Source organism: Strix aluco, chromosome 10, assembly GCF_031877795.1.
Source record: "Strix aluco isolate bStrAlu1 chromosome 10, bStrAlu1.hap1, whole genome shotgun sequence".
NCBI classification, from domain to species: domain Eukaryota; kingdom Metazoa; phylum Chordata; class Aves; order Strigiformes; family Strigidae; genus Strix; species Strix aluco.
This window is the reverse complement of record NC_133940.1, coordinates 26520360-26543323: the sequence shown is the minus strand read 5'-3', so window position 1 is coordinate 26543323 and position 22964 is coordinate 26520360. Positions and strand designations below refer to the sequence as shown.

At 39.5% G+C, this 22964-nt stretch overlaps 1 protein-coding gene across 3 annotated transcripts in view; it reads right to left on the bottom strand.

The window, feature by feature from the left end:
- Positions 1-22964, bottom strand: part of HDX (highly divergent homeobox) — a 54251-nt gene that overhangs the window by 15263 nt on the left and 16024 nt on the right. For 2 of the 3 annotated variants that reach the window (XM_074834807.1, XM_074834810.1), the window contains 3 exons: positions 19010-19063; positions 7806-7952; positions 1695-1902 (listed from right to left, as the gene is read on the bottom strand). In XM_074834807.1, coding sequence (XP_074690908.1) covers positions 1695-1902; positions 7806-7952; positions 19010-19063 — 409 coding nt within the window. The remainder of the gene's footprint in view (positions 1-1694; positions 1903-7805; positions 7953-19009; positions 19064-22964) is intronic. The other variant, XM_074834809.1, reaches the window with a different exon arrangement.

Here is a 22964-nt window from a genome sequence, read left to right as displayed (position 1 = left end):
TACATTTTAAAAGCAAGTGCCATCAACACTTTCACTCTAATTAGATGACTAAAAATATCTTTTTCCTGTCTTTGAGAGTGTTTTTTGTTGTTGTGGGTTTTTTTTTATAAATTAGGACCAAAAGTTACATTAAAACAATCACATATCTGTGACTGAATAGTACACATGATTATTGGTGGAAATATTTTCCAGGAAGTTCAAAATAAGCTGAGCTGCAGCAGTGGAATCTACTCATTTGAACTGGAGAAATGAATAGAAATAATTCTTGTGGTAAAATAAAGGAACGGAAGTGGGATTCCTGGATGCTGTGGCAATCCTATAGTTTTCTTGCACTTCCTTAAGCTTTGACTCTAATAATCTACTCATAATCTTACAGCCTTATCTTGTTTATCTTGAAAGCCTTGTTGAATAAATGTAGTGTTATTCCTCACTTTAAGCTACAGAGAATTCAGACTCTTCCCCTGTCACCATTTTCTTTCAAGCAGATCTGACTAAATCAGTTCCTTCCACACCTCAGGCAAATCAAGGACTCTTAGATTCTGCATCTCACTTGGCTTTCAATCACTTGACCCATTTCTTTATCATCTTATTCTCTTTATAGTAGAATATGACAAAGCTATCACAAATTCATTCCTAGCAGTTCTCCATTTTTCTAGCTCTCTCCTTTAAATTGTTCAGTCAAAATGACAAGATCAAGTCTGGCACATTAAGCTGCAATAGCATGCACTAGATCAGACTTTCTTTTAGTTTAGAGAGCAAAGGCTTTATTGATCTCTTCTAATCAGAAGCACTGGGAGCAATTAGTTGAGCTTGTGAATCTAGTGAAGGCGCCAAGTGGCAGTTCATCTGCCCTAGGCCCGGAGTGCTTGTGTACAAGGGGGAAAGGGAGAGATGGGTTTAATGTGGTCACGCGGTTCTGGGAGGTGGAGTAAAAGGGAATTAAGTTCGAGACACTTATCACTCAAGATCATGCAATTTTCTGAGAACACACAGACACCCTGTATGTGCAGTCTGAGTAGTCCCCTGCTACTGACTTTGATCTTTTCTGTTGGTTTGTGTTTGCTTGTCAGAGACCATAAATGCACTGCAGACAGCTTAATGGCAGTTCTGCTATGCTCTGACATACTGTGAAGTTCTTTTAGTTCAAGACCAAGTCTGAGCTATATATCTTCTGAACGTATCTCATGAGCATGAGTTTAATATCAGGAAAACTGTAAATCCATAGCTCTGGTCAGCTCAAAGTGAGCAACTTCGCATGCATTAGTGGTGTTTATGAGAACTGCTGGTGTGATTCAGGCTAATAGGAATGGATATTCAAGCTGGCTGTGTAGAACTGGCCAGTTAACTGCATTTTTTAAAACCTGGCTGCCTAGGGAAGTAAGACTTGCACATTTGTACTGTCTGTCCATCTCTCAGTTCCACCAGCAAATTGTGTCATTTAATTTCAGATGAATCTCCAAAACAGGCGTCTTATGATAAAAGGTTTCTGCAAGCTTTGTGATAACAAACCCAACAAAATTTGTATAGAGGCAGAAGAAAGAAACCAAATGGTACCTTCAACATAGCCAAGGGAGGTAACTTGTGACTGTTAGATGCTTTCAGACATTTTTGATCGTGTACAACAGAGAATCCAAAGCATGCACACTGCACAAAATTAGAAATATATGCACAGTAGTAACTGCATTTTCAAATACCTTGTGAGCTTCCTTCAGATAAGCAGATTGATACTTCATCATTCCTATCATTATCATCCCCCACTTCAGTAGCAGTTTCCTCTCCTGGATTAAGTGCTGATTTAGAAACAAATTCAGATTGATCAGAGAAATCAGCAGGACCTCCTCTAGGGGGTGGGACCTCAATCCCCATTAAACGGTATTTCCGTCTTCGATTCCCAATCCAAGTCTTGTAAGAGAAATAAACATGAATGATATCAGAAACTATAACAAAAGCAACAGGCCCACAACCAAGTGAAATTAGCACATCTATACTACAGGAACAAGGGTAGCCAACAATTCAAGGGAGGTGATTATTCCCCCATATTTGACCCTCATGAGGCTGCTTTCTGGAATACTGTGTCCAGGTTCAGTCCTCCAATATCAGGGAAAAGGGAAAGTGCACAGCAAAAGGAAAAGAAGCAACAGTCACAAGTCACAGCAAGGGAAGCTCTGACTGGAATTAAGAAAAACAAAAAAAATAATGCTTTACAGTGAGGCACTGGAACAGTTTGTCCATAGGAGTCTTCGCACCTCCAACCTTGGAGATATTCAACATTTTACCGGACAACATCCTGCGAAACCTGACCTAACTCTGAAGTCAATCTCACTCTAAACGAAGAGTAGGACTAGGTGCCCTTGTAAGTCACTCCCCACCTGAATTAATCAATAAATTTAACATAAGATCTTTGATTCGGGTTCTCCCACTCTGCAACTTCCATAAGGCGACTAAAGCATCCAATGACCCAAATGGCCCATCCATTCTAGGATTTCCTATAGCACGGAAGAAACCGTCCAAGGTGATAGCTCTACATCACTCCACTTTGATGACAGAACACAGCTTGGCAGAATTAAGTTCAGAGCATTATCCTTCAGTCCTCTCTGGTTTGAAGACAAGTCTTTAAGAAACACTGCTTGCAGTAAGGTATATAAGAGCATACTGTGAACAGTGGTGGGAGACGAAACAGGTCCAGGACCAAGGAACCTGGAAACCCATTCATGATCGGACAGGTATGGATGCTTTGAGTTCATTTTACATCAATAAAAATTAGTATCAAAAAAGAAAAAAAAATCATCACATTCAAAATTCTCCAAGTGGATCTATATAACTGTTAATTAACTTGCTTTCTCTGATAAAGTCTACACTAAAAATTATTGAAGACTCAAACCAGAGTTTAACATGATGTAGTAAGAATTGTCTGCAACTCTTCACCTCTTAACTCTCTCCCTTCCCTTGCATAACTCAGGCTTTTGACTTCTCATCTAATGTTGATTCTGCTTAACAGCTCTTGTACCCCAGACACCTCATTCCACACAAGTCAGTTCTCCACCAGCATCCCAAAATCCTTCTCAGAGTCAGGAATTAATTTCTCTGCTAACTGCTAACTTCCAGTCTTCCTGACCTGGCTCTCCTCCCCATTCCACACCATCTAAAACACAGTAAATAGGAGCAGCACTGACAGCACCAGCGGGACCATCCTCATTGTTCCAGGACCCGACCACACGCTGGCCCAGGATGGACAACGGTGGAGTTTGGCCACATAAGCTGTCACCATACAGAGTGTGCTTGGTTACTGCGATGACGATGTACGCACAGCATGGTTGTTACTAGGTTCTGAATCATGCTTAGTGCTGGAATTTCTGGATTGCTAAAAATCAAACATATCTCTAGAAAGCATGGGCAGGTTCCTATTTTTGAAAACATATGATGAGGGCACAGCAAAATGCACATCCTTTCCCTACTTTCCAACAGAGTTCACCAAACACATTAAAATATTATAGGATTTTTTTCTCTAAAGATACACTAACCATTACTCTGGCCTTATTTCAGAAATACCTGCATTGCTCCTCTTCCCCATCACACTTTCTTTAACTAGAGTTCTGATATATAGCATGCAAAAGTTTAGTAAAAAACTTTTTCCGTATAATACTTTGATTATCAAATAGAAAAATTAAGAAATGTTAACAGCACTCCCAACTACAAGTTTCATGCTGTGCCAGCCTTGAAAAAAAAAAAAAGTGTTTTTTAAAGCTGAATCTCTTTAGCTAAAAGATGACATGCTTAACACTATTTTTGGCAAATCATTTTTGTTGAGTGATATTTGCTTTCCCAGTTTGCTGATTTTCCTCTTTGAGGAATGCAAAACAGTTACACAGAAAACTACATAGATATTTTCGTACATTATATACAGTTTGGGAAAAAAAAAAGAAAAAAACCCACACAAGCGACCCCTTCCAGACCTATGTCTCCTTTTTCCAAACAGTGTATTGCCATTCTTTAAATTTTCTCATAATCTTATGATGGTAATGAGTAGTGCTAACAACTATAAAATTTAAAAGTGAATCTCCTTCTTTTTTACTAAAAAAATTCAGCAAAAAATTGAGGCATTTGGGAGAGGTAGATCTTATCTTTTTACATACCTTCCAAAGCAGGAAATCTTTCATTCAACATACTGAATATGTCATAGACCATGAACATATTTTTATAGTGTCTCAAATTAAAATGGGAAAGTAATAAGGTTCCATATCCTGCATGCTACATTTAACAGTGAATATTCTGGAACAGGACAATGATGAGTGTAAGAGCAGACTAGTAGTTCTATGTAGGAAACGAGCTTAGTTATTTTAGGGATAGAACTAGAATTATTATCTCCTTAAAAACTTCAAACACCGTCTGTAAAGTGCATGTGATCAGACTCATTAAGCCTACTTACAGCAGCCTGCAATGAACTCGGCAGCAACTTCCCCAGCTTCAGCTGAGCAGATGACCAGCAAGAGCGAGAAGAAAGGCTGGAATCCAGGCAGAAGGAGCCATCATATGTCTGCCCTCAGGCAGCTTATAACTAGACTGGCAGGGAGCCACTTAAAAAGCATGATTACAGCTCTCCAGATATTGAGGTTAGGGTGTCAACATGGTAGAAAGATTCTAGGTTGGAACCTTCACAAATCCTACTTAACTGAAAAAATAAAGATGGAAGATTCTGAGTTGTTTTCCAACGTCTCTCTCGATCATAAACCAGATCCAGACTAGGCCTAGAGCCCCCAACAAGAAGAGCCATAGTCAGCTGTGAAGAATGAGTGGCCTTTCTGCTGCAGCTGCTTGATTTTGCTGCTAAACTGAGACTGAAGCAGTACCTTCAATAATCCAGCTTTCACCTGATGAGCTGCTGGGAAAGAGGAGGAGGTGTCTTTAGCCTATCGTGGGTGCTTAGGAGTAGCTTTTGACCTCCTATGTATGAAAGCTTTATGGTCTATTAATAAAAAAATAAAAATTTGTCATGCATTTTTCTTATATTCCTCATATATTTCTGAGGAGTTTGATACTTGTCATCCGTCTTTCTCAAATATCTAATGTCTCGCTGCCAAGAAGGATATTCTGCTTTTGGATGCTATTTTGGTATGAATGAATAAAATTAGTCAAGAGAAATATAAATAAAAATGTGTAAGTAACTACAAAAAAAAAAACCCAAAAATGCAGTCAGCAATAATTACAATGTATGCAAAACAAATGTTTTGTAAGTTTAATGAAGTACTGGCCAGAGTTCACATATTTAAATATGCCATAACTTTTTTTATTTCCCTTTTTTGGTGTCTTGGGAACATATGAAAGACATTTCAGGGTGCAAATGTGCATGATGTTAAGGTACAAGTCACTTTGCAAGTCTACTCTCCTACTAGCAGTACAAAACCTATGGAATAAAATGCCCTGTTCAACGTTAAAAGATCAAATCCAGTGGAACTACGCATAGTGGCAAACATTATCTTTCCTTGTACTGGAAAACAGATTTGATACTTTCTTTGTACTGGAGATCTTTCAAGCCAGTACTAGTCATAAGGATCAATCATTTGTACTTCTGGAAAAGCAGTATTTATCTGGACAAATAATGAATTTCCATTAAAAAAGCTATTAGAAGGGAAAAATGGGGATATGTATTTAATTGAATTAAAACAAGTGGTATGTATATATAAATATTTTACAGTTATATATGTTTATATATATTATTTATATAAAATTCTATTATTTATGTATTATATTTGTTTTATTATTTGATGTGTATATATATAATTACTTGGTGTTATATATATACACATAGTACAATTTTACACACGTTAGATTTGGTTTTTTACATCACAAATGGAAAAACAGTTGCAGTTGCACACTACCTAGAATTCAAGGTACAGTGAAATACAAAGGCAACAAAGTACAAGCACTGAAAGTAGAGAGCTTCTTCCAGAAGCGTCCCTCAGTCCAACTGTTGTTGGCTGAGTGCGCAGCACAGGGTGGAGATGCTGTGGTTCACTCCTGCCTCACAGCTGACTGCATCACTGCTGCCTCCTCACTCCTTAGGAGGGGGAGACCACGCTGCACACTAACCTCCAGCCATCAGTGTTTCCTACTGAAGAAAATGCAGGTTGGCAGGTAAGGAGAGAGGCACAATATGGTGTGCCTATATAGATCCCGAAAGAAATGTAGAGTGCACGATGGAAACTAGCTGTCCTCCAGCCGGGACACACACAGTGTGCCTTAGAGAAAGGACAACTGAAGATCACATGTGTCCTGTAGCATTATTTCAGCCCCTACAAACCTAAAACCCAGTGCAGCATGGTGCAGGACCAACCTCCACCTAATTCTTGCTACAATTCTCAAGTCTGGTGTACAGAGGAACCAGAGGCAGAGGTAGGACAGATGCTGGTAACAACACCAGTTACTATGAAGAAAAGAAATCTTTTTGTTCATTCGTTTGTGTATGTTCTAATAGATTATGCCAGAGAGTTGATCAGAGCCTAGTACATCTACCCTGAAGACAAAAGCATTTCAAGCAGATGCTGTTGAAAGATGTGGACAGAACTTTGTACTGTCATCCTCTTTGCGCCAGTAAGGATGTTCTTAAGGAAACAAAGGGAGGCGAAGCACAGGGGTCAGTCTTACTGCCCTGTGAACAAGGTATTTCATATCCAGGAGTCCATTGTGAGATGCTGTCAGTGGAAGCCTTTCAGAAAGCAAAGTGAAGAGCTTGGAAAATATGGAGCAGCTTTGTTCGCTACAGAGAAGAGTAATTCTTTTCAGCCTCCAAAAGTACAACCTAATTGTTTGCAATTCACATGTGCTCAGAAAACAAACAAGTAAATAACCAGATTAGTGTTCAACACTGAAAGTAGCTCTGGTGCCATTTTGATATACCGACCCAAGTGAGACCTCCACAAAAGAGTTTCAAATAAGGGCTCCTAGTTCCGTTTTTGTAGCAATGTCAGAATCTTAAGAAAGAGGTGGCAAAAGAGGATGAAGGCTGAAAGGACTAGTCACAATTGTCATGCCTGTTATGAGGGAAAGGAAGACTCTAATGTTTTTGTGCTGACTGCAAAAACAGCTGGACTATTTTCTGAAGAATGGAAACACTCTGAGCGAAGAAGACACCCACAGTTTTGAGAGTGATGGTGCATGTCTGATAACTGGGAACGGAGTGGCAACAACTGATGCTGTACGAAACTTCCCAATCTCTGGATCAGACGAAGTGGAATGGTTCTCTACATCAAACCTGTACTTTCTAAAGCAATCCTTCCTCAGCGACACCTATACAGACTACCAAGTTGAAGTGGCCCAGAATTCTTCGCAGAACCCTTTTGCCCTCTATCACATCTCAACCTGGCTTCAAGACAGTCTTGTAAAATACTTTTTTTCCTATTTTTGAGCCTTTTCTTTCATATGTTTACATTGATTTTTTCCTATAAGCATTAATATATTTAATATTTAGAAAGGCTTTTTTGTATCTTAATAGCAATATAAATAGAACTTTTCAGTGTTCTAGGATATCCCTAAAAAATGTAACACTTTCACTTAAAATCTTACTCAAGTCTAAAGAGAATGTCAAATAGCTCGTAGTGCTACTTCTGCTGCTGATCAATAAGACTCTTACCTGAGGGCTTTTTTCTATATATAGACTGCAGAAAGAGCGAGAGAGCACTTCCCAACATGGTCATTCATTATGTAATACGTGAAATCTATTTCAAGCTTCCTCATGAAATTTTTAAAGGCTTTCATCTGTCCTATTTTTGCTTCTGCGACAAGATAAGGCAAGACTCTAGATTTCTTACCCGCACTATTTCACAGTCAACATTTAATTCTGCAGCCACAGCTTCAATTTTCTCTCTGCAGACTGAGCCCAGGCTGGTCATGCCATTGTCCCAGTATTTCTTTAGGGTAGCTAAGTCTCGGTCACTAAATTGTGTGCGGTCCTGTAACTGTAAGATAAAAAAAAAATACTGTTAGATTTTTAAAAATTCTGCTTATGCTGTTCATTTAATTTCCAGAGGTCTTGCATACAGTAAGACACACATGTTATACTGTCTCCATGGCTCTTCTTCTCTTTTAACTTTCCCTTAAGAATTTTTTTTTTTAAAGTTTGGGTTTTTTTTTAATCCAGGGCAGTACAGAGTTCCCTGGGATTTGCTTTAAAGGCAATGGCAGTGCTAAGGCAAGTTTAAAGCGCTTCAGCTTTGTTCCAACTCCACCTGATTTTTTTAAATTTGTTTTATCTCATTCTATAAGGCCTTACTGAAAAGAACATTTTCCCCTTGTGCTGTTTACTCTCTCCACCCAATCTATGCAAATTATTCCTTAAGGCATTTCAAGTTTCTCACCCTCCCCCACCTAAAGTTCTTTTATCTTACTGCAAACTACAATACATGCATAATTCAAGGGATTCTGCGTTCCTAAAGGGAATACTTTAATGTTTATTTGGTAAGCTTCAGAGTTGAAATTGGTTCCACTGTTTACTTGTGAGTTCCCTAATTCTGTGTACATTTATCAAAATATGTGATAGTGGATTACTGATAAAAGGAGTAACACTGAAAAACAAATCCTAGACATCCTACCACTTCTTGAACTGTTGTGGGCATACAGTATCATTCGCTAGTAGAACTTGCAAGCTTTATCAAAAGCTTTCAGCCCAGAATTTTAACTAAAATCTACCTCTTCTTTATACCAAGCCATGTCTGTCATCTCTCCCGCTACTAGGAGTACATAAATGCAACAGTAAAGTCTGAGCTAGTGAGTTGTAGCCACGTGTGCCAAATTTGTCATTATTTCAACAGTTGAATTTTGTAAGACGTAATCATGATTTCAGTAGCTGAAATTTGGGTTTGGTCATTTAAAAGACTGTTAAAAGTTAGAATGAAATAACTTTAAAATAGAGTAAAAAAATTTTGCAGAACTAGAATCATTTGACAATACAGTTACCAATTTTAATTTTTGTTAATCTTCAGAATATGGTAATCCTTGCAATTTTCTTCTTTTAAAAATGACTATTTCTTAAAATGTTAGAAGCACTTATATCTCCTTAATGTATGAATATAAAATAGGGGTATCAAAATGCCATCTCCCTAAATTAATTGCAGGTGCTCCAGTAAAAACAAAAAGTGCCAGTTATATTCAAATACAATCCATTATCAACTGCTACCAGGCACTCAGATTTTTTTTCCTGGCTATCCCTCCATACATTCAAGTACAGAATTAGAGAAGCTGCTTCCCCCCTGCCCATCCGTTAGCTGACGCCTTATGCAGGGTGTGCAGGACGCCAGGAGCATCCCTGCAGAGCAAGGCAGGGGGTGCGGGAGCCCACGGGCTCGCCACGCTCACCTCCTGTGCCACACACCGAGCACCTATGAGCAGCCACGGCACACGAGATGCGCTCCCAGATGGCACGCCGCAGTCTATTTTAATCTAAAATGAATCCAGTTGGCACATTTCAAGGCTGCTCTAGGATGAGCAGCGATGTGCAGAAAGTGGACTTCACCTCAAGAGCACCCAGCTGAGCAAAGCTCAATCCCTGATGCCCGTTCACCCTTGGGCAGATGCAGGTTTTCTCTGTGGCCTGACCTGAGCTCCTCCTACCTACAAGCCATTTTTAAAGAACAAAAGTATAGTTATCTCCTGAATCGCTGCAGCAGTATCTCCTTTTACAGCTGTTGGCAAAATAGATTGTAACTTCTGAAAGTGATGGGAAGAGCTCTTGTTCTGCAGTCGGGGAGCAGCAGCCAAGCGCTGAGGAAAGGGAAGGCAGAAAGAAGTGTGATAGCAACACTCAAACTACACAAAGAAACAAGTCACTCTGGCCTATCCCGCTTTCCTGAACGCTCAGGGCAACTTCACCTTCTAAAGTATACTGAGTGTTTTTTAAACATTAATAAATAAGCAACATTCGCTGTTGGTTCTGGAGAGTTCACACTGACAACACTGCTGCAAAAATCCACCACTCACACAGCTTATTGCGATCTGTACTTATCAGGAAAAGAAAATAGATAATTTCTTCATATTTAATATGCTTAAAGAAACCCCCTGGAACACGCTCCCCTGGAATTCTCCCTCCCCAGCAGAGGGGTGAAATGAGAGAAGCAAAAGGAAATCTGCCTAATATTGCTGCAGATGTAAGGGAGCAACACTGGTTAGTGTTGTCTCCTCTCACCTAGTTTATCGCAACAGCCAAATTAGAACAAAAACTAAAGAACGTACAGCTGATGCTGGAGTAAGTTCAGATTTCTGCTTGCCAAATGATTTTCCAGTATCTAAGAAAATGTTTCTTGTACTGAAAGAATACAGGGCAAGAATACTCGTTATGGAAAAGCTTTATATTTGCGATAGGCAGAAGGATCCCACATTAGACAAAAGACACAATAACTGACTATAGACAGAGTTACCGAAGGGATGGTACTGTGGGAAAGGTGCAGAGGCTGCTCAGCTTTTACTTACTAAATACAAAGATTTTAAATGGAGAAAGCAGTGTTTAGCAAAACCACCTGGCCATTTTAGGTGGATGTATATTAATTCTGATGAACTACTACAAATGTTTTAATAAAAATCTTATTGGATAAATCAGTATTCAGTGGTTTTCACCTCACAACTGCTATATAATTTTTCTACAAGACCAGGGTTGTAGAGTCAGTGTCAACAGTTTAGATCAAAGTAGATGTTTTAAAGTCATGGGACCTCTCCTGTAGCTACCTTCTCAAAGAAGTCTTTTGCAGCCACTTACTGTGAAAATGGAAAGAGGAAAAAAAAAAAAAGAACTTAGAGTTGTTGTTTTACCTCCTTGTCAGAAATAACCCCTAGTGTTTCAGATGACAATATGTATTTTTGCTTTTTGTTGCTGTTGCAGTACTGCCACACCAGGTACTTTATCCTTTCACTCCTTCCCGAAGAGCTCGTGCAGCAGCACATGAATCACACTGGTACCAATCGCAGGCCAGAGCAGGAAATGGAGAACAAGTTTTTTCAGTCAACTGATATGAAAGAAAAAACAAAAAACCCACAGCACACACCACATGAAAGAGTCCAGAAAGCAGGAACGGAACTGAGGGGAAAAATAAGTGCATGTAAATGGAATATGGTATGAAAAGTCAGGTCCCCCTCAGGCTTGAGGAGAACAGCCCTACTGAGACGCCTGACTCAATCACCCTTGCAAACTCAGCGTATTCTCCAGTTAGTACTTCTCATCCCACTTGAACTTTTCTACTTTGGAGTCTGTATCTCATTTCTGTCAGTTTTTTCCACCCAGATCAGCACTGAGTAACCTATTGAACACAGCCAAGCAGGTAGGAACTGAGCCTCTGAGAAGCTGAAAGCGCTGCCTTCAGAAAGGTGCATTTTGGCAGCGTGACTGTAATCCAGCTGGTCGGTCTTTGCAGCAATGAAAGACAGAATCTATCAGGTTTCTGGGCTTGAAATTTTACCAGTGCCCCGAAAGAACGATTCTCGATATTTAAGGGCTCTGATTCACAAAGCAGTTGCCAAAAGGGTAGCAGGTTACCTACCGCCTGTGGAGTGAACCGCAGGAGCTGTCTGCCTGCATGCTCACGCACAGTCAGTGGGAGCTGCTTCATGGTCTCTCAGCGAGTGCAAAGGAAGATCGTTTACTTACTTGCTGCACCATCGTAACGGGATCAGTCTCAACCCTTATGCTCACTAAATGTAAATAAATAACACTTCCAGCTTGCCCAAAATTTAGATCCAGACTAACTACCTTTGTATAACTGACTGTGCCACGTGCCTTTTCGTGAATTTCTTAGGGAAATCACAAACTGCGTTCAATTACAGGATCATCCTCTTGACAAAGATTATACCTAAGTTTGACTCCTGTATTATAAGCTGCTCAAAAATTACATAATGCGTTTACAAAAGTCAGTGACTTTTGTGAGAAAATAAAGGGTAGAATTTCTACATTGACCATATAACTACACTACCATCAATTTAGTTAGCAACCTTTTATTGCTCAGTATCATCAGAGGAACTGAGGAAAGAAGAGGAAAAACCCACAGTCCCATAAATATCATAAGATTCATGGTTATGCATCAGTTGGCATAGGGAGAAAATATCAAAAGATAATACTGAGAAGCTTCGTATTTAGGACAATACTTTCCATTGCTGAACACAAGCCAGTAGTTCAGTTCTTATTTTTACTTCATTATAACAACTATTATGAATACAATTCTCATTTCCTCTCTTCAGATCCCCTGCCTGCTGATTCGAGGCTCAGCTTTATCCTCAGCAGTGTTAACCGTTTGCTGAATTCTTCACATTTCCCAGTTCTGTTGTCCATAGTTTGAAAAGCAGAGAGAAGCTTCTTCCAGCAGAAAATAGACTATCAACTCACAATGAAAAGCAATCCTTGCGAGCAAATTGAATCAGCAGTTCTGCTGAGCACAGGGTTAAACCCTGCTTATCCCCTGACCTCTCAAGTGTAATAACAACATTCTTATAAGAGATGACCCAGTTTATTATAGACATTCCTGGCACATTGCCGAGCCCCTCATAATACCCACTGTGCATGCAATATTTGTGGTGCAAATCTGGTGTCTATAATTGGTATGAATAATTGCATTGCAGTGGAGTGTCCTTATCCTGCCTTTTATTAGAGCCTGCTTTTTTAGATCAGTTTTTATGCATGAGTTGAAAATGTTTCAGGCCACATGCACAAAAGCTATACACAATCTTCAGATTATTAATAAAAGATGTTAAAAAAGGAAAGAACTAGAGCTTTAATATAAATGTAATAACTACTGCATTTATGCTGCAGCTGAGCACTGTACGCTGTTAACAGAAGTTAAGTTCATTTAAATTGCAGTGAAATCATATTAAATCAACAGTTCAGTTCTGATGCTCTGTGATGGAATGTTCTAAGGTAATGATTATTTCGAGCAAACAAACCTCACAACAAATTTTAGTCACTACCACTCAGAAACTCTTATCATGGAGAAACAGCAAGAAATCTCAGAGTAATACTTCTTTTTTGGTACATTTTAAAGGTTCTTTACAGTTTAGTAAAAAGTAAAATAGGACAAACCGTGACACTGACCTCCAATACTCTCTTGCTAGAGAGTATCTTATAAATTGGAGGCACTTCTTACTTTAAGTTACTCTAAACAGACACGTCCAATCTCCTTTCAACCCAGTCTAAGGCTAGCTTGGTTTGGTACCTACTTTTCTACTGGAACAAATGAGACCATAGCTGCTTCTCCACACTCCTCATACCCTGAAAGCTCTCCATCACACTCCTCCACTCCCTCCCAGTCACCTCTTTTCAAGTCTGAAGAGCTACAGCCCATTTGGTAGTTCACTATATGGCTGTTCTGCACCTTTGATCGCTGTCATGGTTTCTCTGTTGTATTTTGGGAGGAACGGGAAGATCAGACGTGCACACAGCATTCAAGGTAGGAGCAGATCCTAGATTCTTCTATGCAAGCAGAGTGTTATTTTGCTTTGTTCGCCATTCCTAATGATGCCAGCCTGCAGCTCTTGGAACTCTGACACTACTTAACATCTACCTGATTTTTTCAGAGGATTATCAATTCATATCTCAAGATCTTATTTGTATGTAATAATAGTTTTTTCTGAATCAATCATGATATATCTGTTCCCCCTTTCCCATCTGCACCATTTAATATTACACTTACTCTTCAGTTTATTATTTCTTGATTTGATTTCCCATACATAAATTCTGAAGGTCTGTATTTTCCCTTAACATTAACAGCATATTTAACCTCATTAAAGGTTCCTTCAGTCTGAGGTTTTCACCTCAGGTCTCACAACTGCCACCAAGCTGTTTCCCCTGTCAGCAATACCCAGTCTCCTGCTACAGAACCAATCCTGCTGCTTTGGCTAGACCCTGATGCTCATACACAGTGCATGTTGCCCATGCAGCAACAGTGCAATGGGAAGCACCTTTGAAAGAACCGTACTTTCTGCAGACAGGCACTCTGCCTGCATTTCCACACAGTAAAGCCCTGAAGATTCCTGGCCATGCATGATTCTCCCCGGGGAAAAAAACGAAAGGCAGCTGGTGGCCATAGCTACCAGAGCGATTCAGAGAGCTGCCATCTAGACACTACCTTTCCCAGAGTATTGACATCATGTGAGCAGATAAGTACCCATCAGAAGACACCTTCAATCTTCTTAGGGCAAAGAAATGTACCTGAAGGCCCCTGGCAAAGGAAACAGCTAGGAGAGAGTTGCTACTACCAGCTTCATTCGGAGCAGAAGATAGAGCAGCAAGCTGCTGAGCCTTCAGGCAAAAAGGTGTTTGGAAATCGGCTGCAAGCCAAACAGTATCTGAAGGTACCTTTAAACTACTACTGCTAACATACTGTTAGAGAACAAACTGTTTGATTTCTGGAAGAGAAATTTTTTGCATCTTTTCCCACTGGTTGGGTAAGCTTGAAGTTTGCTCCAATGGAAGCAGAACTGATAAATATTTCATAGTACCACAGCTTGAAAAGAGCTGTAGCTGCTTCAACACTCTGCCAAAATTACATATATTCTGTTAATATGTGTTTCTAAACCAAACACAGCAAAGACAATGAAAAAAGGGAAAAAAGAAAAAAGACATATCAGTGCAATTAGAATAGTCTAGCCAAAAAAAAAAAAAAAAAAAAAAAAAATCACACTCTAAACTCCAGTCATCTCACTCCATAATTTTCAGAACCAACCTTCAATCCACACAAACTGACAACTCTCCCTTCTTGAGATTTTGAACTAGCTTGTTAAATAGTGAATGTTCAGCCTCAAAGTCAACTGATTTTTAAACAGTAATTATCATGATTCTTACTTAATCTATTAATGTCTTCCTCATATTTGACTAGAAAATCTGTTTTTCCAATTCCTGGCCAGATACGACATATTGCCAGGCTGCAGGATCACAGCATACAAGAAGCCTAGGTGATCTGTGGAACTTGGGTGCAGCACGCCATATAATGAAAAGATGTATTTTGTCTGAAACGATGATAAGACTTGCCTTCCCTCTGCATTAACTGAAGGATCACTGTTGGGAGTAGTGAAGAGGTGCTGTTCACAGCAAGAAGGTCATGACATGCTATGCATGTTATTATCATCTAAATATTAACAAAGTGAAATACCTTGAGATACGTGGTGAAATATTTCACAGAAGGAGGAAAAACATTAACCAGTTATCCAAATGACATAGAAAGCATGAACAAGGACAGAGTTCACAATTCAGTGCTGTGGAAATCTTCAGGTTGCCTTGTCTGTCTCTCTTGCTGAGGACTCTGACTATCTCACTCAGACATGCTCTAACCAACTGGACTAAAATAGTTTTCTTCCCTCTGCCCTTCTAGGAGAAGAGAGGAATGTGAACAGGTGAAGAGAAGGTCACAAGTTAATACTGGTATAGTTTTAAAACAAAAGGTACAACTGAGGTACACTTTGACTTCAGGTAGCTTTAATCCCTCTGGGTACTCCTTTTATTTAACAGCCACTTGAAGATATTTTCTCTCCAGCACACGTAGGCTTACTGTGGCAGCCAACAGTTTTCATGAGACTTTGAGACCACAGTCTAATGTGGTATTTTCTTTAGTAGTTATATTGATTCATCTCCCCTACCTAGTCTCCTCCACGCAATCCAGCTGGCTTCCCCACACCCACGCATGTCCAGTACAACTGGTGGCAGGTCTCACACTGACCTGGGGTTAGATCAGTTCCTTTTACCTGATTCAAAGTGCATTTGGAGACTACAAGACTACACACTGTAGTCTTCTGTGACAGGCAGGGCTCTGAGGGGAACACTTTAATGCCACTATCTCCAGAATTTTATTCAAATAGGCAATGTTGAAACAGCAATCTAAAAATCAAAATTTAGTACAGGAACTCTCCGCTCATTTCAGGTATTTCCCCCCCCAGAACACAGGCCCAGCTGAGAGGCCAGAGACCCCAAGCTGAAGATCTACAGCTAACCTACCTACGTAGAGGTTCCACCAAAGTGCAGAAGTATACTATTCAAGAAGGCATCAAAGCCATCACTACAGTGCAGTGTTGCTCCAGGCAGGGGGAAAATACAAGACCACTTCCTCTATGAGTTTCTCCACTGAGGACAGTGTTCCACTGAAAACTCGCATGAACTAGCCCAGACGTTAACACAAAAGTTTCATTTAAAATCCCATCCAAACTACACGCGCTCCATACCATGTGATTTACTATACTGCTTCTGAAGGGTGATGGGCAGAAATAATTCTATGATCTTAACCTGCTATCTTAATGACTCTGTGTTTCAGACTTGATATTAAGAACTGTTTCTAATTAGAAATTTAAAAAAAAAAAAAAAAGCAGCAAAACCAAACCGACGCTCTCCCCCAAAAAGAAAACTTCATAACTAAGCCAGGAACAGCTTACCTAGAGTCAACATCTACGTGACAAACATTTTTCATAGTTAGCATACCAAGTTATATCTACCATAAATGCTAACCATTATGCCAAGACATCAGATGACACATAACTGAAGCGCCGTTAGTACACTCAAGATTTAAATGCAAGGACAAAAGTGGAGATATTTCCCCCACCCCTCTTCAACCAGTATCTTCACTGCTATTTTTGAATCTTTATCCTTCCACCACCCTGTGAAAAACCAAAAATCAATGCATTCGTAAAGGCCAATTGCACATGCACCATGACAGAATACAGAACTCTAATTTCCAAAGACATTCTCATGAATAACTGAGAGGGTGATATTTCTAGACTAATATTCATTAACAGTCAAGATTACGTCATCTTACAGCATAGCTGAGCAGACTAGAAAGAGTTTCTGCAGAACTGCACAGTTTTTATTTCTTTTGATACAGTTGAAGGACAGGGCAAGGAAAACAAAACATCAAGGCAAAAGATTAAAAATTCAGAGCATCTAAAAGACAATCTTCTCCAATTTAAACAAAATACAGATTAGCCTTTTTACTGTTTGAATGGCAGTAATTGCCATAATCGCAGTTCTACAACTCTATCCATTCTATTTCTGTTCCCTCACGCTTTTTCTTCAAAAGAATTTCACATTTGAAACTGAAGTTTCTTAGGAAGTAGGAGCTTTTTCTCTGTTTTTGTTGTCTTACACCTGTGTGTATACAGCAGTTTTAGAGTGCCAACTCCTAAACTTGTCTCCTTACGAAGGCTAATTATGCATTCAAATTGGAGAAAGTGCCTCCACAGATCTGAAAACAGGTGTCTGACAACCAGACTGTATTAACCAATGGGTTTTATGCATTTTATTGATTAAGACAGACACAGGAGTAAAGGTCTAAGGAAAAAATTCCCTAATAACCATCTTTATTAAACAGGCACTTCCACATCCTTGAAGGTTTTAAACTTATTGCAGAAATTTCTCCTGCAGCTTGTGTCAGATATCTGGCATTACCACCACGCCTCAACAACCTCCCCAGCGCTGGAAAGCAGGGGCCAGCATTGTGCCCCACTTCCTTCAGGTGCTCCTGTGCCTCCTGCGAGCTGGCTCCAGCCCTCAGCTGATCCCCAGCAAGTGCATTCAACTCACTAAAGACAAACTCAGCAGAAGAATAGGTATCCGACAGGTCAGATGCTTGACCTGGATTACCTTGCAATTAGATACTAGCACCAGTGCTCCGCATGGATTGGCAGTGCACCAGGAGGGAGGGGGGGGGGGGCAAAAGCCTCCCCCTTTCAACAGTGATGTGCTGTGAAATCAGCTCAGCCAAACACTGAAACTGTACTCTAGGATGCTCACCAGCTGCTCGGCGTTTTAAAAGGTCATTAAGTGATAGAGGGAAGGTGCCCTTCCAGAAAAGAGCTGCAGTTAAAAAAGGCTACTCAAGAGAACTAGGACTTAGGGGAAAAAAAATGAAATGATGGAATGAGCAACAGGATTTGTATAAAAGTACTGGTTCCTCTAGGAGATGCTCTTATAAAGTACTCTCTATATAAAGAGAAATAAGTGATACTATCAAAGTCTGCAGAAACTAGAAGTGTGCTACAGTTGAGACTTAGCAAAAGTCTGAGAGAAAACACAGTTAATGTGATGGTCCTTAGGTTCATACTTATACAGGAAGCACTACCAAAGTCACACCTTTTGAAGATTAAACCGAACCAAAAACAAGTAATAAAAAAGTACTGAGTGCAGCAGGGAGGAGAAGGCAAGGAAAGGTTCTTCCATTACCTAGACATGATTGCCAAAGCAGCACACACAACACTGAGAGCTCAATGGTTTGGGGGGTTTGGCGGGATAAGTTTGGTTATCGTGATAGCCATATCCCTAGTTATTGCTTCTGATATAGCTGGACGCAACAGCCTCTTGAGAGCTTGGTTGTACCATCCAACCTGCAGGTTTAGGGTGTATTTTCATGGTAAACAAGCAGAATTGACATGTTCTTCAAAGAGAAGCTAGCAGACTACTCTTGAATGGAAATGCTGAACGGTAATCAAACACAGGAGTTGGACAGAGGTATCTTCCTGACAAAAGCTGTTTCATACCTTGTGTTACGGTTTGGAGTCATTTGTGAATTGAGGACACCAACCTGGCTGACTCTGCCTAATGTGAAATGACATTATATGTGGATAAAATTAGACTTGATAAAGTTACTACAGATAGCATGGACTAATTCTGTGCATGTGCAGAGTAGCTGAAGAGGGAATTACGCTCTTAAGCATCCAGTTGCCTCAATTAACAACCATTTCACTTTCAATATAAAAAATGTACTCTGAGCTCTAAACTCTCAGTCCTTATCAATTCAGATTTTATATATTTCAGCTAATAGCACCATTCATATATCTGGGCATCACATTACTTGACACAGGATTATGACCTTGACCTGCTTTTGAAGATATACATCAACTTTATGTTAACTGAAACATTGTATCTGCACACAATGTTTGTATTAGTCACAGAGTAAAGGGAAACAAACCTCACACAAGGTAAATAGAACTGACATTTAAAAATGCATTTTTATAAACTTTTCATTCCTTGATGCATTAGATACTTAAATGGAAATATACTTACTGCTCTTTTTCTGGAACAACCTGTAATCCAAGGCACAGTAAGGTTTCCTGAAATCTGTAGAGGGGAAGGAGGAAACAGAACAGAAAACAACAGCAGCTTAGGTTGCTATGATAGCTAATACTGAACAGCTTTCACAAGACTTCAATATTGTGCATTCAATTCTGATAAGAATGTCTTTAAAACAGGTTAAGATTTAAAAGCAAAACAAAGTCACACTTTGACTTACTGCTGTAAAGCTAAAACCAAAACACTGTTTCTTTGGGTGAGGGTAAGATAACACGATGGCAACTTGGGTGTTTCTATATTTTTGCTATCTCAAAACTTGTATTTCAGAACACAAGTTTTCACTTTCAGTCTGTCACAAAACTGGTAAGATTAAGCAGACTGGAGTTAGATAAGGGCCAATGTCTGACAGAACTGCCATCACATATTTTTCAATTACGTTGGTTAAACTTTCAGAAAAAATACTGTCACGTTAGTGACTGAGCTATTCAGTGTCAGATGTTAAGGACTTGCATACTACCAGAAAAAACAGGGACATCAGGTTGGAGAAGGAAGGGGAAGGGTTATGAAGGCAAAAGTTAGCTGCCTTGATTCCTGTTACTTCTCCATCACTCCCAGAGGTCAAACTTTATTAAGTAATAATCTTGGACTGTTTTCCCTGGCCATCTGAAATGTGTCATAGCCTGGAATATTTTAGTCTTATTTAGGATTCCATGTTCATCTTCTGCTGCAGACAAGCAATGCTTGAGAGACTAAACATAGCTCTTGAGAGATTAATCAATCTCAAGTCATTACACACACTATATATGAGAGGAAGAAGTATCTACACACTTCTGCTGACTGTATCAAACTACGCTAATAGTTTTTGTATTTGCGAATTGCTCTACTAATGAATCTTGCAGCATGAGCATAACCAAATATAGAATGCTTGGTACGGTTTGTCTAGTGTACAAGTACATAAGATACTTTTATTCTTCAAGCTTTTAGCTGGAAGCGCTTGGAGGTTACCTAAGGTCAGACACTTTCTCATTACAGCACAAAGCGAGTTGAGGGGGGCTAGAAATGAACACCCTCTCCTCCTAAGGGCAAGTCTGCATCAGCTTTTGTGTCTAAAATATTAATTTCTTAGTTGCACACACACATTTTAAAAGTTCTGTATAAGCAAGTTATGTCTATTACAATTCTATATCCAATACAACAGCTTCACACCACTGAATCCACTGTAAATGTGTCCTCAGTATCCACCCAGATGGCTTCTCTAAAGCGGGGCTACTGAAAAAAGTGCTTTTTGATGTGAATAGAGCAATCAGTCTGGCAGAGCATTAACAGTTACTTGGAAGAAAAATGTACACAAGTTCTGACAGGTATGATGTCAAATACAATCAAGTTTATCTCAATATAACTACTCGAAAGAGTATGCACGGGAGTACTCTAAACTGGCTCTATGAAAAAGGCACAAGGGTTGGGGCTTTTTGGGGGGGGCTTTATTTTTTGAGTGAGATGGATAGTTATCCTGCATGCACAGCGGTGACTCCCGTCCTAATCCAACTGGGACAGCTACTGTGAGTTGCAAAAATGACAACATGCAATGCTTGTCTCAGAAACAGCAACTCTGGCAGATGCTAGAGAAAGTTCAAAGGCACTGCAACATTTGTGTATTGCCAATGCTGCACCTTAATTAAAACGGTTACACTATATGAGGTCCCTACATAATCTTTTCCCGATTCACCTGTAGATTTACTGTCCCAAATTCAGTGGACTGGAACAAACCATGAGCCCCAACCCAGTCCTGGTTGCTGTGTGTCTCAGAATTGAGGCCATACATAGTGTTTTTGCAGCTTGCTCACAGCTGCTGTCCTCCCCAGAGCCCCACAGGTTCTCCCCACTCATGCAGCTGGAAGTATTTAATGCCAGAAATAAAGTGGAGGAACTCCTGTGACAAAGGTAACGCTGCTTCTGTTACAAGAATGAGTGTTAGGAAACATTTTTTCAAGTCTCTTCAGAGAAGACCATGTTGCCTGCCCTAGCAAAAAGCTGTGCTACCCGAAGTTAGCGAGAAAGTCCTTCTCTTGTCTTCAAAAGTCTCTAAGGAAGTAAACAAATCACTTTGACACATTAAAAAAAATAAAATAGTCCCGTTTCCTTAAATAAAGCAAACTTGCAGCTTATTCATATGAAGCAGCATCCTTAAAGTGAATCATAAAAATAAATAAATAAATATTATCTCTATATCCTATTCTGACATACTGACTGCAAGGCTCAGGATTTTCCCTTGAAGAAAACAGGGATAAATTAGATAACTGTGCTTCAGTGTGTATAACAAAGTAATTAAAAATACACATACTTTCAACAGTATTTTTGTCCTTTAGGGTTGGGGGGAAGAAACCAAGACTAAATCATGATTCAGCCTTGAGGACCAGCAAGAATAGCCTCTCTAGTTCAATACAATTAAAGCCACACTAAGAAAAGTAAGTAGGTTGAACAATTTGTTTACTGAAACTGCTCAGGCATTAAAATTGATCACTTTATTAGATTTACTCTTAAGTTACACTAACACGAATTTGATTAATTGAATCAGTAAGGAAGCTATAACTAATTGCTAATTAGATACCCCACCAATGTACGACAGTAATTACTTCATCAAAACACAAATCACGCAGTTCTGACTTTGAAGAAGCATCTGCTTGGATGTTTAACTACTGCAATAATCATGTAGCTTAGGTTTAATCTATTTTTAAATTTAGGAAGATTTCCCTAAGTTTAAGGATTTTCATTCCTATGCTGATGGATAAATTAGCTAAACACAGGCAATAAAATTAACAGAAACTGATGACATGCAAGAGATGTGTCATCCTGCATAATTCTAAAAGAATTCAAACAGCACCTGTTACAAAATCTATGCCTCTGGAAGCTTAATATGTAAGTGTTATTAAGCTATAAGGGGAAATATGAAATACCAGTTATACTGGACTTAATTTAAGGGAGGATTTGGAGGAGGGGGTTAAACTAGTGCAGAACTGATGATTTCGACAGCAGGGTACGCTCTTTGTTACACATGACTTTGAAGGCAGTAGGTGACATTTTCTTGTCAACATGATAAAGGAGTGTTGGCAGTGTCACTGCCATACACTAACACCTCTTAAGACACAGAAATTAGTTTTGCATTGTTCTGGAACGTGCTAAAAACTCTCAGCAAGGAACGAAGTGATCTGGAGAAATCAGCATCGTCCTTTCAAGGTACCACGGCACCTGGCCAGGCTGTAGGACACTATTCCTCTGCAGCTTCCACAGAGCCGTGCTGCTACATGCCCTGACCCTACAGCTTTTGCCCTCCCTTAGAAATTCTCTAATACTAAAGAGTGTCATCTCAGAGGTTCACAGCATGCATGCTTACAGCAGTAAGTGAATTAAGAGCAACCTGCCCAGTTTTTCCAAGGTTGAAAACTGTGGAAGGGCAAGGGATACCACGGGAAACAGGAGCTCCCTCAAGCCAAGGTGCATTCCCAAATCCATAAAACAGGGTCTTTGACAGACAGACTTGATGGAAGTCAAACAAGGTACAGATGAATTCCTCACTTACCAAAAAAATAGGTACATTATTATAACAGGAGGGGAAAAGAAAAAAAACAAACAACACAAAGTTACAGAGATCTCCTTGTTATGATCCATATCACACCAGAGACAGATAAAATGTCACCTCCTGTTCTAGCTGTTTAAAAAGACTCTGCCCCTACCCCCAAAAATCCCAAATCAGTTATTTCAAATTTCATTAAAAAATTCAAAAAAGTAGTACAGAGTAAATCTCACTGATGCTTTTTCAAGAGTGAAATAACGTACCAAGAGCACAGAGCTGGAAGTATCAATAATATATTTCACTTGAAATTTAAGAAAAATTTCCTTAACTCTATCGTATGCACTTCAGCAGCTTTGCCAGCCCTTTACTGAAGAGCTG